The sequence below is a fragment of the Cotesia typhae genome, unplaced genomic scaffold (assembly GCF_013202065.1).
Source record: "Cotesia typhae breed Kobodo isofemale line unplaced genomic scaffold, CoteBio_Ctyphae contig_4, whole genome shotgun sequence".
Lineage (NCBI taxonomy): Eukaryota > Metazoa > Arthropoda > Insecta > Hymenoptera > Braconidae > Cotesia > Cotesia typhae.
In genome coordinates this window covers 7,659,182-7,671,693 of record NW_027423748.1, presented here as the reverse complement: position 1 = coordinate 7,671,693, position 12,512 = coordinate 7,659,182, and the positions used below count along the sequence as shown (strand labels likewise).

The 12,512-nt window shown below is 28.5% G+C and overlaps 2 protein-coding genes across 9 annotated transcripts; both read right to left on the bottom strand.

Annotated features, from left to right (window-relative positions):
• Positions 1-805: 805 nt before the first annotated feature.
• Positions 806-5,945, bottom strand: LOC141527089 (MAP kinase-activated protein kinase 2-like). 3 transcript variants are annotated; one of them, XM_074242373.1, is made up of 9 exons: positions 5,313-5,644; positions 4,489-4,681; positions 3,254-3,632; positions 2,634-2,773; positions 2,497-2,561; positions 2,319-2,426; positions 1,805-1,903; positions 1,431-1,717; positions 806-1,360 (listed from the first exon to the last, which is right to left on the bottom strand). In XM_074242373.1, exons 2-9 carry the CDS (start codon positions 4,521-4,523, stop codon positions 1,121-1,123), a joined length of 1,353 nt encoding a protein of 450 aa, XP_074098474.1. In that variant the 5' UTR covers positions 4,524-4,681; positions 5,313-5,644; the 3' UTR covers positions 806-1,120. The 3 variants fall into 3 exon arrangements, with proteins under 3 accessions (XP_074098474.1, XP_074098476.1, XP_074098475.1); XM_074242375.1 differs by lacking the exons at positions 4,489-4,681; positions 5,313-5,644 and adding an exon at positions 5,748-5,945; XM_074242374.1 differs by lacking the exon at positions 4,489-4,681 and having other exon boundaries at positions 5,313-5,642.
• A 581-nt stretch (positions 5,946-6,526) lies between these two features.
• On the bottom strand, positions 6,527-12,457 carry LOC141527315 (nuclear receptor subfamily 2 group C member 1-A-like). 6 transcript variants are annotated; one of them, XM_074242728.1, is made up of 10 exons: positions 12,063-12,456; positions 11,561-11,841; positions 11,432-11,479; positions 10,371-10,548; positions 10,095-10,247; positions 9,751-10,015; positions 9,350-9,612; positions 9,055-9,251; positions 8,663-8,940; positions 6,527-8,524 (listed from the first exon to the last, which is right to left on the bottom strand). In XM_074242728.1, the coding sequence occupies exons 4-10, from the start codon at positions 10,500-10,502 to the stop codon at positions 8,265-8,267; spliced, it is 1,548 nt and encodes a 515-aa protein (XP_074098829.1). In that variant the 5' UTR covers positions 10,503-10,548; positions 11,432-11,479; positions 11,561-11,841; positions 12,063-12,456; the 3' UTR covers positions 6,527-8,264. The 6 variants fall into 6 exon arrangements, with proteins under 6 accessions (XP_074098829.1, XP_074098831.1, XP_074098834.1 ...); XM_074242730.1 differs by having other exon boundaries at positions 11,561-11,668; XM_074242733.1 differs by having other exon boundaries at positions 9,350-9,597; positions 12,063-12,452.
• Positions 12,458-12,512: the final 55 nt, after the last annotated feature.

Sequence of the window (12,512 nt, the reverse complement as noted above, 5' to 3'; positions counted from 1 at the left end):
CAACTCCGGAGGATCGCTCCAAAAAAAACTTCTTGGACAATAATGCCTCAAAGGTGGACATTTTTTATTTATAATTTTTTTATTCATGTGAAAAGGTACGTTCCACCCGAAAGATTTTAAAATTGCGACAAAAAACACAGGTGAGTTGGGCCAAGATTCAAATTCATTGTCTTCAACTTGGTCGTCAATTGGTTGCCCCTCAGGACAGCAGTAAAATGAATTTTTTTGAGTTTTACACCAATAACGACATGGTTTACCATCAATCAATACAATCACATTAATTATGAGTATAAAACTAATTATTGTAGTTATTAATGAACAACAGTTACAAGAAGACATATTGAAATAGACGCAAACGTGTTGACGTGCTCGGTGACAATACTACAACACTCAACAATCATCTTCCTTTTAAACTACCCAAATACATTGAAATAAAAATAAAAAATCTATTTTCTTATGAATATATTATCGCTCAACTAAATATTTTTTTTTTTTTTTATCTTTTTCTTAAAAATTAAAACCTCTTATTGTTTCAACAAATTTTCATTTTAATGAATCATTTATTATTTAGTCTCATAAATATACCTATTTTATTTCTTAAAATTATTTAATTATTATTCATAAGTTCATTTGACTGTCCACTATTCAATTTCGTATTTATAATTTACGATTGTAAAAAAAAAAAAATGCAAACATTGGACGGTCGTAGATGTTATTTAATTTTTTTATAATTAGGACACTTAATAAAATAATATTAGTGCCATTAATTGAAAATTGTATCACAATTAAATTTGTAACACGCTAATAATTAATTAAATTCATTATTTTCTAAAAACTTATTCTTCATATTCTTCAATAATATTGTTTGACAATCTAGGCCACGCTAAGCTAATGTGAATAATTTTGTAGTTAAAATATATATTTGTATACATGATTAATTAATATATTTTATATAAGTATATTATAAAATAGCTGCACAGTGGGCGGTGTTTTTTACGATATTGTCAATACATTAGCAATAAGCTATCGTAATTAAAACATCAACAATTCTAATTGTCGTATACAGACATTTTATAATCATTAGATGATTGATTAGATCAATTAAATAGTTAATAGACTCTTATGAGGCGGGTGTAGGAGACAAGGGTGTTCCCATAGCGGCGGCCTGTTTCGCTCGTCGACGTTTAATCAACAATGGATTATTTGAATTGTCTAATTGTTTTAAATTGGCGGCATCGTAATCGACACGCATCGTCGCGAGGGATCGTGTCATTTCTTCTTGTACTTCAGGCCAAAGTTCTTCTCCTTCGCGCAATACTCGCCCGGTATGCAGCGGCGTTGGCGGTACTTCTGTATGTTTCTATAATTTATCAAATAAATAAATTAAAAATTAGAAAGTAGAAAGTGAAATTTAAATTTAAAATACATACACAAATCCAATGATTTCTCATAACATCTTCGATGGTAAATCGTTCTGCTGGATCTGTACGCAACATTCCTTTAATAAGATCTCGCGCTTCAGTGCTTACGTGCTCCCATTCTGGAGCTGGAAAATCATACTGTCCTAAACGTATTCTCTTCTTCATTCCTGGTGAAATCGCTAAACCGTGGTTGCTGTAGAACGGCGGAAAACCGCATAATAAAATGTACATTATCACTCCCAACGACCAGATATCACAGCTTTTGTCGTATTTTTCTGCTCCCAGCACTTCAGGAGCTGAAATTTTTTTAAATAAATAAAATTACTTAATAGTGCTTAAGAGAAAATATTTTTTCTTTTAATTTAATTATTTTTTCCACTGACCGACATAATAAGGTGTATAGCATGGCGTTTGTAATGTATTTTTAATATTAGTCTCTTTGGCAAAACCAAAGTCTGTTAATTTCAGTACTCCTGAGCTATCTAAAAAAAAAAAAAAAAAAAAAAAAAAAAATCCTTTATTAAAAATTTATTATTATTATTAAAAAGCAAATTGATGAAAATCTACGGCCGCAATTTGAATACAAGTTAAAAATCAAACTTATAGTTGAATTTTCTTTCAATTTTATTACAAATTGACTGAAATACTTGTACAGCAAGTTTTGACGTCTATTTGCAGAGTAAATTATAGTTAAGCTGGCTATCAGGGTAACGAGTGAAATTTGTAAAAAAATTAATTAATTAAATTGTCAATAATAAAAATTTTGACAGAAGCGCGCAAAGCGCGTTCGATTTTCTAGTAAAAAATAATAAAATAAAATTTTATATACAGAGTAAACAAAAAATTTCTAAGTAAAAAATTCCATTATTTTTTTAACATTATTATCATTGTATTTACCTAATTTTGAGTACAAAAGATTTTCAGGTTTAAGATCTCTGTGAGCAATGTTAATGTCGTGGAGATGCTTCACCGCAAGACAAATTCCGTACATTATTTGTGCAGCTTCTATAATACATAATAAGAAAAGTAAATAAAATAACATACTGATATTATGCAAAGGTAATATTTTTTTTACCTCTTTCAGTAAAGGCACCGTCTTGCCGATCTTGTATCCGTTGAAAGAGTTCACCACCCTCCATGCTGATAAATATTTATTTAATAATAATTTAATTGAACATTAAATAAAAAGTATTTATAAAATATTAATATTACCATTCCATTACTACAAGCAGACATTTATTTCCGCCGTAAGTATTTTCATAAACATCTTTAACTTGTACAATATGTTTACAATTAGAAGCTCTCCAGTGTAATTCAACTTCTCTCCTTGCTTTCATACAGTCATATAGTACCTAGGATAAAAAAATTATGAATAAATAAATAATGTATCAGAAGCATGATATTGAAATGATCAACATAGAAAATGAAATTTTCCTTTGATGTATCACAGTATCAATATTAAAAATTGTTAAATGAAAAAAAAAATTTTTTTTTTTTAATTTATCATCTTATCGCTCTTGTCGATTCGTTTCATTGAACCGTGAGCTTTATTTTCCGGTTATAAAACCGAATCATTGAGAGGAAAATCACTTATATTAGTGTATAAAAATAGACGATGACGGGAGACCAGCAGTCTCAATTCAACCAAACCCAACTTGATCAATTTTACGAATATCGATGATGCGTAATTATACAAACATCTTAATTTCGTTTTATATTTACTAATGACTAATAAATCTATCGGTCAGACAATTTGTCAGACAATCTCTCAATAAATACAAGCACTCAACTTTGACCTAGTGATAATAAAATAATAAACAATTACTAATTACCTTTAGGGCATATTTTTCTCTAGTATTTTTATCATAGCACTCAACAACTTGTCCATTGATACCAAGCCCAAGTACATGATTACTTATTTCATAATCATCTGTAATAGGTGTTTCTTTAGGTACTCGATCTTCTAATCTTGATGTTGGAAAATCCATATTTTTTTTCAACACCTCTTGGGGTTTTTTTTCTTTACTGTTATTTTCTTCTTCAGTTATTTTATTGTTATTATTATTATGTTTACAGGTGTTATTATTATTAGTACTGGTGTGGCCTTCTTCTTTCTCAATGATGCTACCTGGGTGATCCACTTTCTTAGAGCGTTTTTTTTTTCCTTTTGGCTTTGTCGTAACGTCTAATCGTCCAACACGCCTTGGCTTTCTGTTAGAGACAAAAATATAAATTTAAATTAGTCATTTCTACTTTCATTTGAATGAGTCATCAATCAAATATTTGTAATACATAATATGAGGCTGAAGTTAGCAGACACTTGACAATTTTTTTTTTTTTTTTTTTTTTTTTTTTTTTTTTTTTTTGAAAAATGAACTAGGCATAGAAAATGAATTGTAAAAATGTAATTTATAAAATTTTTCAGAGCTTCTAAAGATAAAATTTTTAAATAAAATTTTTTTGCTATAATTTGTTTGTTAAAAAAATTCTAAAAATTATTACACTGAAAAAAAAATTAACTTGAATCAAGACAAAAATTCTTGAATTAAGTAAAGTTTACTTAAACCAAGACAAATTTCTTAGTTTAAGAATTTTTTTACTCAAATTAAGAAGAAATTTTTTAAAATTATTTACTGGGTTCAAGTAAATTTTTTTTTCTGTTTAGATGTCTTTCAACTTCAGTGTCATTACATAATACATAATTAATTGTTATTTATTTATTAGTTAGCTCAGCATTTTTTGAATTAGTAAGCGTTTATTGATTATTAGTCCCGTTAAAAATATTATTATTTTTACGAAAAAAAAATAAATTTTATTTCTGACGAGATAATCTAAAGCAATTGTGACAATGTATAAAATACATTCGATAAAATAAACAATGATGCGTTGTGAGATAGTTATTTTTATATCGATTTCTAATTGATAAGATAAATATGACATTACATTTAAAAGTACGTATGTCATACATATAAAAAGGTACATAAAGCGACACTGCGACACGGACATGAAAATAAATATTTAATAACATGTATATTATTTTAAAAATTTTTATAAATTAATAATTGACCTCCAAAAGGTCCAGCTAGACATTGACTTGGACATTGATGCTTGAATCCTTTTATTTACTTAAAAAAAAAATTTTTTTTTTTTATTTTTCTCAATTGTATGATTCTGTGAAAGATTAATAAACTTGAAGCTCCAAAAAATAATTCTTGCTTTTATTTTCTCCAAAATTAAACAAAATTTTAAACAACGTGGCGCTGAAAATAAATGAATTAAAAAAAATTAATGGTTATAAAAAATTTAATAAAATAAAATTATGGTAATATTTTTAAAATAAAAATACATCAGTGATTTGATGAATCAGCAGTATTAGAATTTTTTAAAAATGATTAAATAAATAACGCTGATTTATAAGTATTACCGTATTAAATATTTGAAGATACAATATCGTTGTAAAAATCTTAATTTTTTCTATCAAAAATCAAAGAAAAGAATTTGTGTACATATGTATAAAGTTATGTTGACGTAATGCGACTACCGCATAACCAAATATAGAATTTATATTAAAATGTGACAGGAAGAAACAATTATTTGTAGTGATAAATTATTATTATTATTATTATTTATAACAAATACTAACTGTTTTTTATTATTATTATTATTATTATTATTATTATTATTATTATTATTATTATTATTATTATTATTATTATTATTATTGACAGTAAAGTGAGTTTTTAATTCAATGAACAGTTTATAACCTCAGCAACAGAAGAAATTAATAAACATGATTGGAGTTTTATTATTCATTGTTCATTATTGTTATTTTTTCTAGATAGCGTAATTGTTATGTTACTTGATAAGTAAATAAATAATTATTAAATTTACCAAGTGTAATTAAAGGTTTATACGGTGTCGTCAAATTCTAAGAATTCGTTCATGGTCATACATCACTTGCTAAATTGCGGAGGTGTAAAGCACCTGTCGATTATCACGGAAAATAATCCACAAAAGGCCTAATTATTGTCACAAAATCACACAATTATAACTATACTCATTAAATAATTACAATAATTACATTAATTATTCTAATAACTACCGCACTGTAGTTAATTATAAAAAAATAAAATAATTTCAATTATTTAAATGTTTTAAGATTTAAATATTGGCGTGAACCAACAAACTGAGTTCTGTACATTTTAAAATCTCAGCTGATACTGAAACTGAATTTTAAAATAATTATTGAAAAGCGTAGACTTATTGTGTATGTTAGTTATGTGTTAATATATATAAATAGGGATATAAGTTGTGTGGGTACAATACCGCGTTTGCGCTGTTGGCTTGATGATCGTGATTCTTCGTTCTTACTCTTCGTGTTCTTTGTTGGGGAATGCTTCAATTTCAAATTGACTGGGGTGTACACTCACTGGTACTTATTGATGATTTATAATAATATTATTTTAAAATATGTCACTTGAAATATTTATAATTTTTTATTTAATTTATAAAGCTGTTTAGTTTAACACCTGTTCTGCTGCACTTTGTCACTTCTTGATGACTTGGAACTAAAAAGAGTGTTAAATGTAAGTTGGAGATGATGTTGATGAAGAGGTGATGTACAATCTCTGACCAAGTATGCTGGAAAATCTAAAGATGACTCATCTTCAGGGCCGTCACTATACCTCTTTTATTTAAAAAAATACTTTCATTTTTAAAAAATTTTTTCAACTTAAATTTTTCATTACAAATTTAAAAGTATATATTACATGGAAAGAACAAGATGACACTGGATATCATCTCAGATTATACTCAGTGATATCCGTGGTAAAAAAAAATTTCAGATAGTTAAAAAAATCCAGATTATACTCATTAAAATCCAGATTATAGTCATTATAATCTGGATTATTCTCATTATAATCCAGATTACACTCATTATAATACAGATTATACTAGCTACTATCTGAAAATTTTTTCACTTAATATAATCTAGGGTGATATCCAGTGTAATCTTGTTCTTTAAATATATTTTAATTTCAAATAGTGAACAATTAAAAAAAAATTTTTACTCCTAAAAATTGAGCGGTAAAATATGAAAAGAATAAAAATTTTTTATTTTTCAATTCAGGTTTTATTCAATAACTTGTAATTGGATAATTACAAAATTTAATCACATTTAATAATTATTATCAGTAGGCACAATTTTTTTTTTTTTTTTTTAATAATTTTCTGTACATAGTTATCAATATTTAATCATTTTTTAATACCTTTACCGTAATTAGTTATTTCAACCTTCAGTTAGATTTACTTGTATTATTATTATCCACGTAACAACAATAACAATTTGTAACTAAAGTCTTACACTTGACAGCTAAATATATCTGGAGCAAAGAAAGAGAAACGTATTTATCACCTTCATCATTATACATTTAAATTATGTCGACTAATAATTATAGCTTAGTAATTTACTAAAGTAAATTCTTAATTATTAAATGATAATATACATTAACTGATGAAAAAAAAAATGTACATATAAATACCATGTACAATCTTTACATATTAGTTCATTATATCAAGTTATTCACAGTTATAACTATTTTTTTAGTTAGGGGGTATTCTAGTTTTTAGAAGCATGAATTTCAGGTAATTTTTTTAAGAACTCATAAAAAATGGATAATAAAAATATTCATTGCCTTTTTTTTACGGCACTTCAAAAAATGACCTGAAATTGATGCTTGTAGACTAGAATAGCCCCTTAATTTATATTTATGTAAAGAAACAAATTAATATGTATATTATAATTGAACATCATTCTAATTAGAGTAAAAAAGATTTTCAGTGTTAATGAAATGATTATCAATTATAGTTTTGTCTAAAATTTGGCATCCTTGAAATTCAATAGAATTTAAATTATCACTTGACTATAATTAAATGAGTTATAAACATGTCTAGATGCTTGCCTAATTATTATGTACTTATTGCTTCTCCAATTATTTTATCTTATAATAATAACTTACAAGGAAGTATTAAAAAAAGGAACGCTCAATCCCTTTCTCGTGGAAAATTCTCTCGGGTATAATATGAAAAATATTAGATAATATCATAATTAATAATAATAATAATAATAATAATAATAATAATATTAATAAATGACGTATAAGTATTACAATAATGAAACAAAATTAAATTCAACAGGTACAACACTAAATAAATTTAACTTTACTCTCTAACATTTATACTTATTTTCTTTTCATTTTCCACCAAAAAAATATATATCACTATATATATTTTTTATACTCAAAAATACTTACATCGAAGTTTAAATTCTTATCATAATAGTTATTGTTATGATTATCATTAAAACCCAATCGAAAATGCATTTTTATAATTAATCATTATTAAAAAAATTTTCTTCAACTATTTATCAAAATATTTTCAATGCTCATATATTCCTTATATGTATATTTATATACATATAAAAGGTTGAACAACTTTTAATGAATACACATTGAGCAACAACACTGTGTATATTAATTATAATTTAAAAAAATATGAAATATATTTATTAAATTACTAATAATAAAGTCAACAATTCGTCAACAATTTTATTATAATGAAGATAATCATCTAAATTCTAATTAAGTCTCTCAGTGAATTTGGAAATAACGTTATTATTTAAGTCTATTTATCAACTTATCAACAATGCCTTCAGATAATTTAAAAAAAAAAATAAAAATACTCATAAAGTTAATTTATTGTATAAAATAAATCCTCGATTATTAAATTTAATAACAATTAATCCTTACTCTTAGGTAACGATTGGCATTGCACAAATAATAATTGTCATACCATTTGGGCATCTGATTCTGTTTTACAATCCTGCATACCAAGTATATAAGGCACCACACTAGCTACGCTAACTCTGCCAATAAGACCCGCGAAAAATAAATCTTCTAAAACACGTGGGTTTATAGCACGAAGCGGAGCTAGTTTCATTAATAGTCGAGGTAGTCGATCTGATCCTATACGTTGCTGCAATTCAGTCCATGCTGCCTCCTGCAGCACTTCAACCTTTTTACGCCAAGCGTCAGCCAGGATATTGTCTATTTCATAATATAATAATAAAAAAAAAATAATAAGTAATTATCGTAACATTATAAATGATATTCCGAATAAGGTAATGGCAAACTAATCAATGGTATTAACCACTGACGTATATAATGTCATAGCGGTTGACTTACCTGAACTGAAGAGCGTTAAAGCCTTGAGGTAGGCGTACTCCGTTGAGTCAACCTGCATTTTATGTAGTGAACTAACACAATCTTGTAGTCTACATATGTGTTCTGTTATCAATTTAACTTTGCTGGCTGTTATTTTTTCCTGAGCGATACTCGCCTGCAGATGATTGATAATTGACGTTAAAATACTGGGTAGTGACAAAGTGTACGCACATTGTGCAAGCCCTAAAGTAAACAACTGACCCCATGAACTCCGTACCAGGGAAGTCTGGACATCCGATCTATATAAAATACATGTATCCAATTACGAACACGATAAGCGGCTTACAAGAGATTAAAGGTATTATTTACAAAAAAAAAAAAAAAAAAAAAAATCAACTAAAATCAATACTTACGGGAGAGCTTGAAAAGCGGGGATTCCTCGTGCCCAGTGTACGGACAAAAATAATAATCTCGCGGCGCTTTCACAAATATAGTGTATTGATAAATATGCTGGAGCTGGGCTAGGTGCCCGTAATTCAAAGACTGTGTGCCGCTCGAATAAAAGCTGGCCAGTCCACTCCTCTTCTGGCTCATCGGATCCATTTACACTCTGTTTTAAAAAATTAACCTTGGGTTAATAATGCGAACTAATAAATAATTCATAATAACAAACAAACAAATGTAATTTTAATATACTATCTCTCTTACATCACCAATGAGTTTAGCCATTCCCTCGAGCGCATGTGAAATGAGCATACGGTCACGTGCCAGTGTCAATGCATCACTCAAATCACTGTCACTACTTTGGTCTTCGGCACTTGGACTTTCTGGTGGTTCCCAAATAGGAGCGGTCTCGGGTGCAGCTTGTTGAGGCTCTGGTTTAACTCTCGCACTTCGATTACTCAATTTTGTAGCTGCTGCTTCGCCTAGGACTGGTTTTCGCTCATGCTGTACCGCTGTAACACCCCAAGCTTGCTTATGTTTATTATATTCCGCAATTAAATAACCAATTATTTCTATTTATTCTCTAACTGCTCTTCAATGTATTTATTTAAAAAAAAAAAAAAAAAAAAAAAATCAATATTTATAAAAAGAAAAAAGTAACTCACAGTCACTTCTCATTCCCATTGCCAAGCATTTTTGAAGTCGACAGTATTGACAACGATTTCTGTGATGTTTTGTGACCTCGCAGGATTTACTTCCTCGACACTGATAACCCAGTTGTTTACGAATACTCCGTTTAAAAAATCCTTTGCATCCTTCACAACTTATCGCACCGTAATGTCGACCACTCGCACGGTCGCCGCAAACAACACATATTTCTAACGATAACCCAAGGCCTAAAGAACCTCTAACATCTCTTGCTAATTTTACCTGTCAATAAATAAATAGAAAAATTATAACATTTTATTTACTAGACAGACAGATTGATGTCAAGAATAAAAATAAGTACCTCAACATCAGTATTATTCAAGTGTTCAATACCACTGTGTAAATGAACTATATTGCGATGGTGTCCTAAACTCCGGAAGTCTCTTCCCATTTTGTAATCAACCTTCTCATCTAACATATCAGAATGATTATTTTGATCGCGTTCAATATCTCTCTGTAAAATTAAATATAAAAAAATTTTAATAATAAATAAATACATCGATTTATTCTATGATAAAAAAAAAAAATAAGTTGTATCAATTTAAAATAGTTTAAATAAACAAGAAAATATTATTACCTCGCTATCGGGATCAACAGAATAATCCATATTACGGCGATAGCTCAGGTCATGGAACTCAACTTCTCCTTTACGTTCGACCTCACCGTCATTCAAATTGTCACTGTCACATTTATCCAACTCTCTGTCCATATTGTTTTTCAGTCAAAAGCTGAGACAACAACACGTATGCACACACCTTTAATGATAAAAAATAAATACATTTTATATAATAAAATATATAATATACATCAATTTATTTAATCGCTCTAGTAATTTAAATTAAATTAAATATTATAATAATTTATAATTATTCTGTAATTTATAAGAAATATACTTGTATTAATACAAATATTCCCCTTCTTCTAGAAAATATTAATAAAACCGTTCCCTTCGCTCTCATTTTCTCGCTTGGTTGGCGGCATTTTTTTCTTATTTTATTATTTTCTTTTCTTACTTTTTACGGTAAGGAAAAGATGCCTCGACTTAACATCAACACAATCTAACTCCTACGTTTATATTAACGTGCTGTGAACTTTGATAATAAATGATTAAATCGTGCGTTTTTTTACAAACATTTTTTTTTTGTTATTAGCTCTTTTTTTACGGATTATTTCAACACGAAATATCATACAGCATAAAAATGTCACGGCTAGTAATGATTCAGAAAAAAAAAAAGAGGGAGTTAAATAAACATATACATACAAATGTATATTAAACAAAGAGAAGAACATATATATATATATATATATATATATATATATATATATATATATATATATATATATATTGCATTAAAACAATAAAAATGATAAGTGTGGGCGGGTCAAACAACTTGACACGTATTATACCTGTGACGAGGTAACGTATCATACACACCGCACCTAGGTAACACGAAAAGGTCACGGAGTTTAAAAAAACGTAAGTCTGAGTAGCCATTTCGTGTCTTTCCTTTCGGTGGCGTGCCAGATCAGCGTCTTTACTTACATTCTGCACAATATTATTTAATATATAATAGTTCACAGCAGTATGAATATAAATATACAAATTATATATAAATTGAATAAAAACAACCAACCCACCTAATTATTAAATCAAAATAAATTATATTAATTCACTTTTACGGAAACCTATAACAATAATAATATTTTTTATTATTATATATTTAATAAAATAATTTAAAAATATTAAAATTAAAAATAATACACTACCTGTTTGTAAAGATATTAGTGTCAGCGCATTTGGATACTGTTTAGGTTTGTACGCGCGAATCAACAGCATCAAAATATAATAAATTTTTTATCCTGGTGATTATAAGCCTAAAATTTGATTTGAGACGTTGATTAAATATAAGACTAGTGGGTGTAATGCACATTTGCCACAATATCACGTTTAAGTTTATTGTCCGTGTAGTTGAACGTCAGTCAACTCTATATTGATGATGATACTGATGTTGTAGAGTAGAGAATGTATATATTAAATATATATAACACTGAAAGAAGACGAGACACTAATGTGAGTAAAGTAGACGACATCAGAGTACAGGGAGTAGAAAGACACTTACATGAACGAACATAACGAACACATACACAGCCAGAATCAGCTCTGAATAGAATGCGGGGAAAGAGTTAAAGGTAACAAAACAGGCAATCTTGCACACACAGGTGTACGCAACTCAACTCTATCTATATACAGGTAACCTGTAGCACTCACCGTGATGTGCCTCCACTGCTGCTGTTGCCGCTGCCAGTCCCCAGGTCAACTTCAGTCATTCGTACGCCCTTTGCTCTTCTCCTCCCTCGTCAGTCCGACACACGAGCCAGAGCCACACTCATTCCACTCTACTCTACTTAACTCTTTTCTACTCCTGCCTATTGTCGTGTTATCTCTCTCCTTGTTCCGTTTACTGGGGGTATGGTGACTGGCTCGTGGAGCTAAAACCACACGGCCCAGGTGCATTAGTCGTGACTTCTCGTTCTATTCTGTTTCCAGGCTTGTCCTCTTGTCCGCCTTTACTTCTTCTAATTTCTATTACACTACAGATAAAACTCGTTCTCGCTCTCTTTCCTATCAAAACATGTACATCCGAGAAAAGTTTATGAGAGACAAGGAAACTTAATATATACTTTCTTAAGTAGTACTGCTCATGTATAGTTAAGCGCA

Excerpts from the sequence above, each read along its gene's own strand:
- LOC141527089 (XM_074242373.1), bottom strand. The coding sequence starts at position 4,523 with ATGTCCAAGTCAATGTCTAGCTGGACCTTTTGGAG. Across the intron at positions 3,633-4,488 it reads TCTAGCTGGACCTTTTGGAG|AAAGCCAAGGCGTGTTGGAC; the intron begins GTCAATTATTAA and ends TGTCTCTAACAG. Across the intron at positions 1,361-1,430 it reads TGAGAAATCATTGGATTTGT|AAACATACAGAAGTACCGCC; the intron begins GTATGTATTTTA and ends GATAAATTATAG.
- LOC141527315 (XM_074242731.1), bottom strand. The coding sequence starts at position 10,502 with ATGGACAGAGAGTTGGATAAATGTGACAGTGACAATTTGAATGACGGT. Across the intron at positions 10,016-10,094 it reads TGAATAATACTGATGTTGAG|GTAAAATTAGCAAGAGATGT; the intron begins GTACTTATTTTT and ends ATTTATTGACAG. Across the intron at positions 9,252-9,349 it reads TGGCTAAACTCATTGGTGAT|AGTGTAAATGGATCCGATGA; the intron begins GTAAGAGAGATA and ends TTTTTAAAACAG.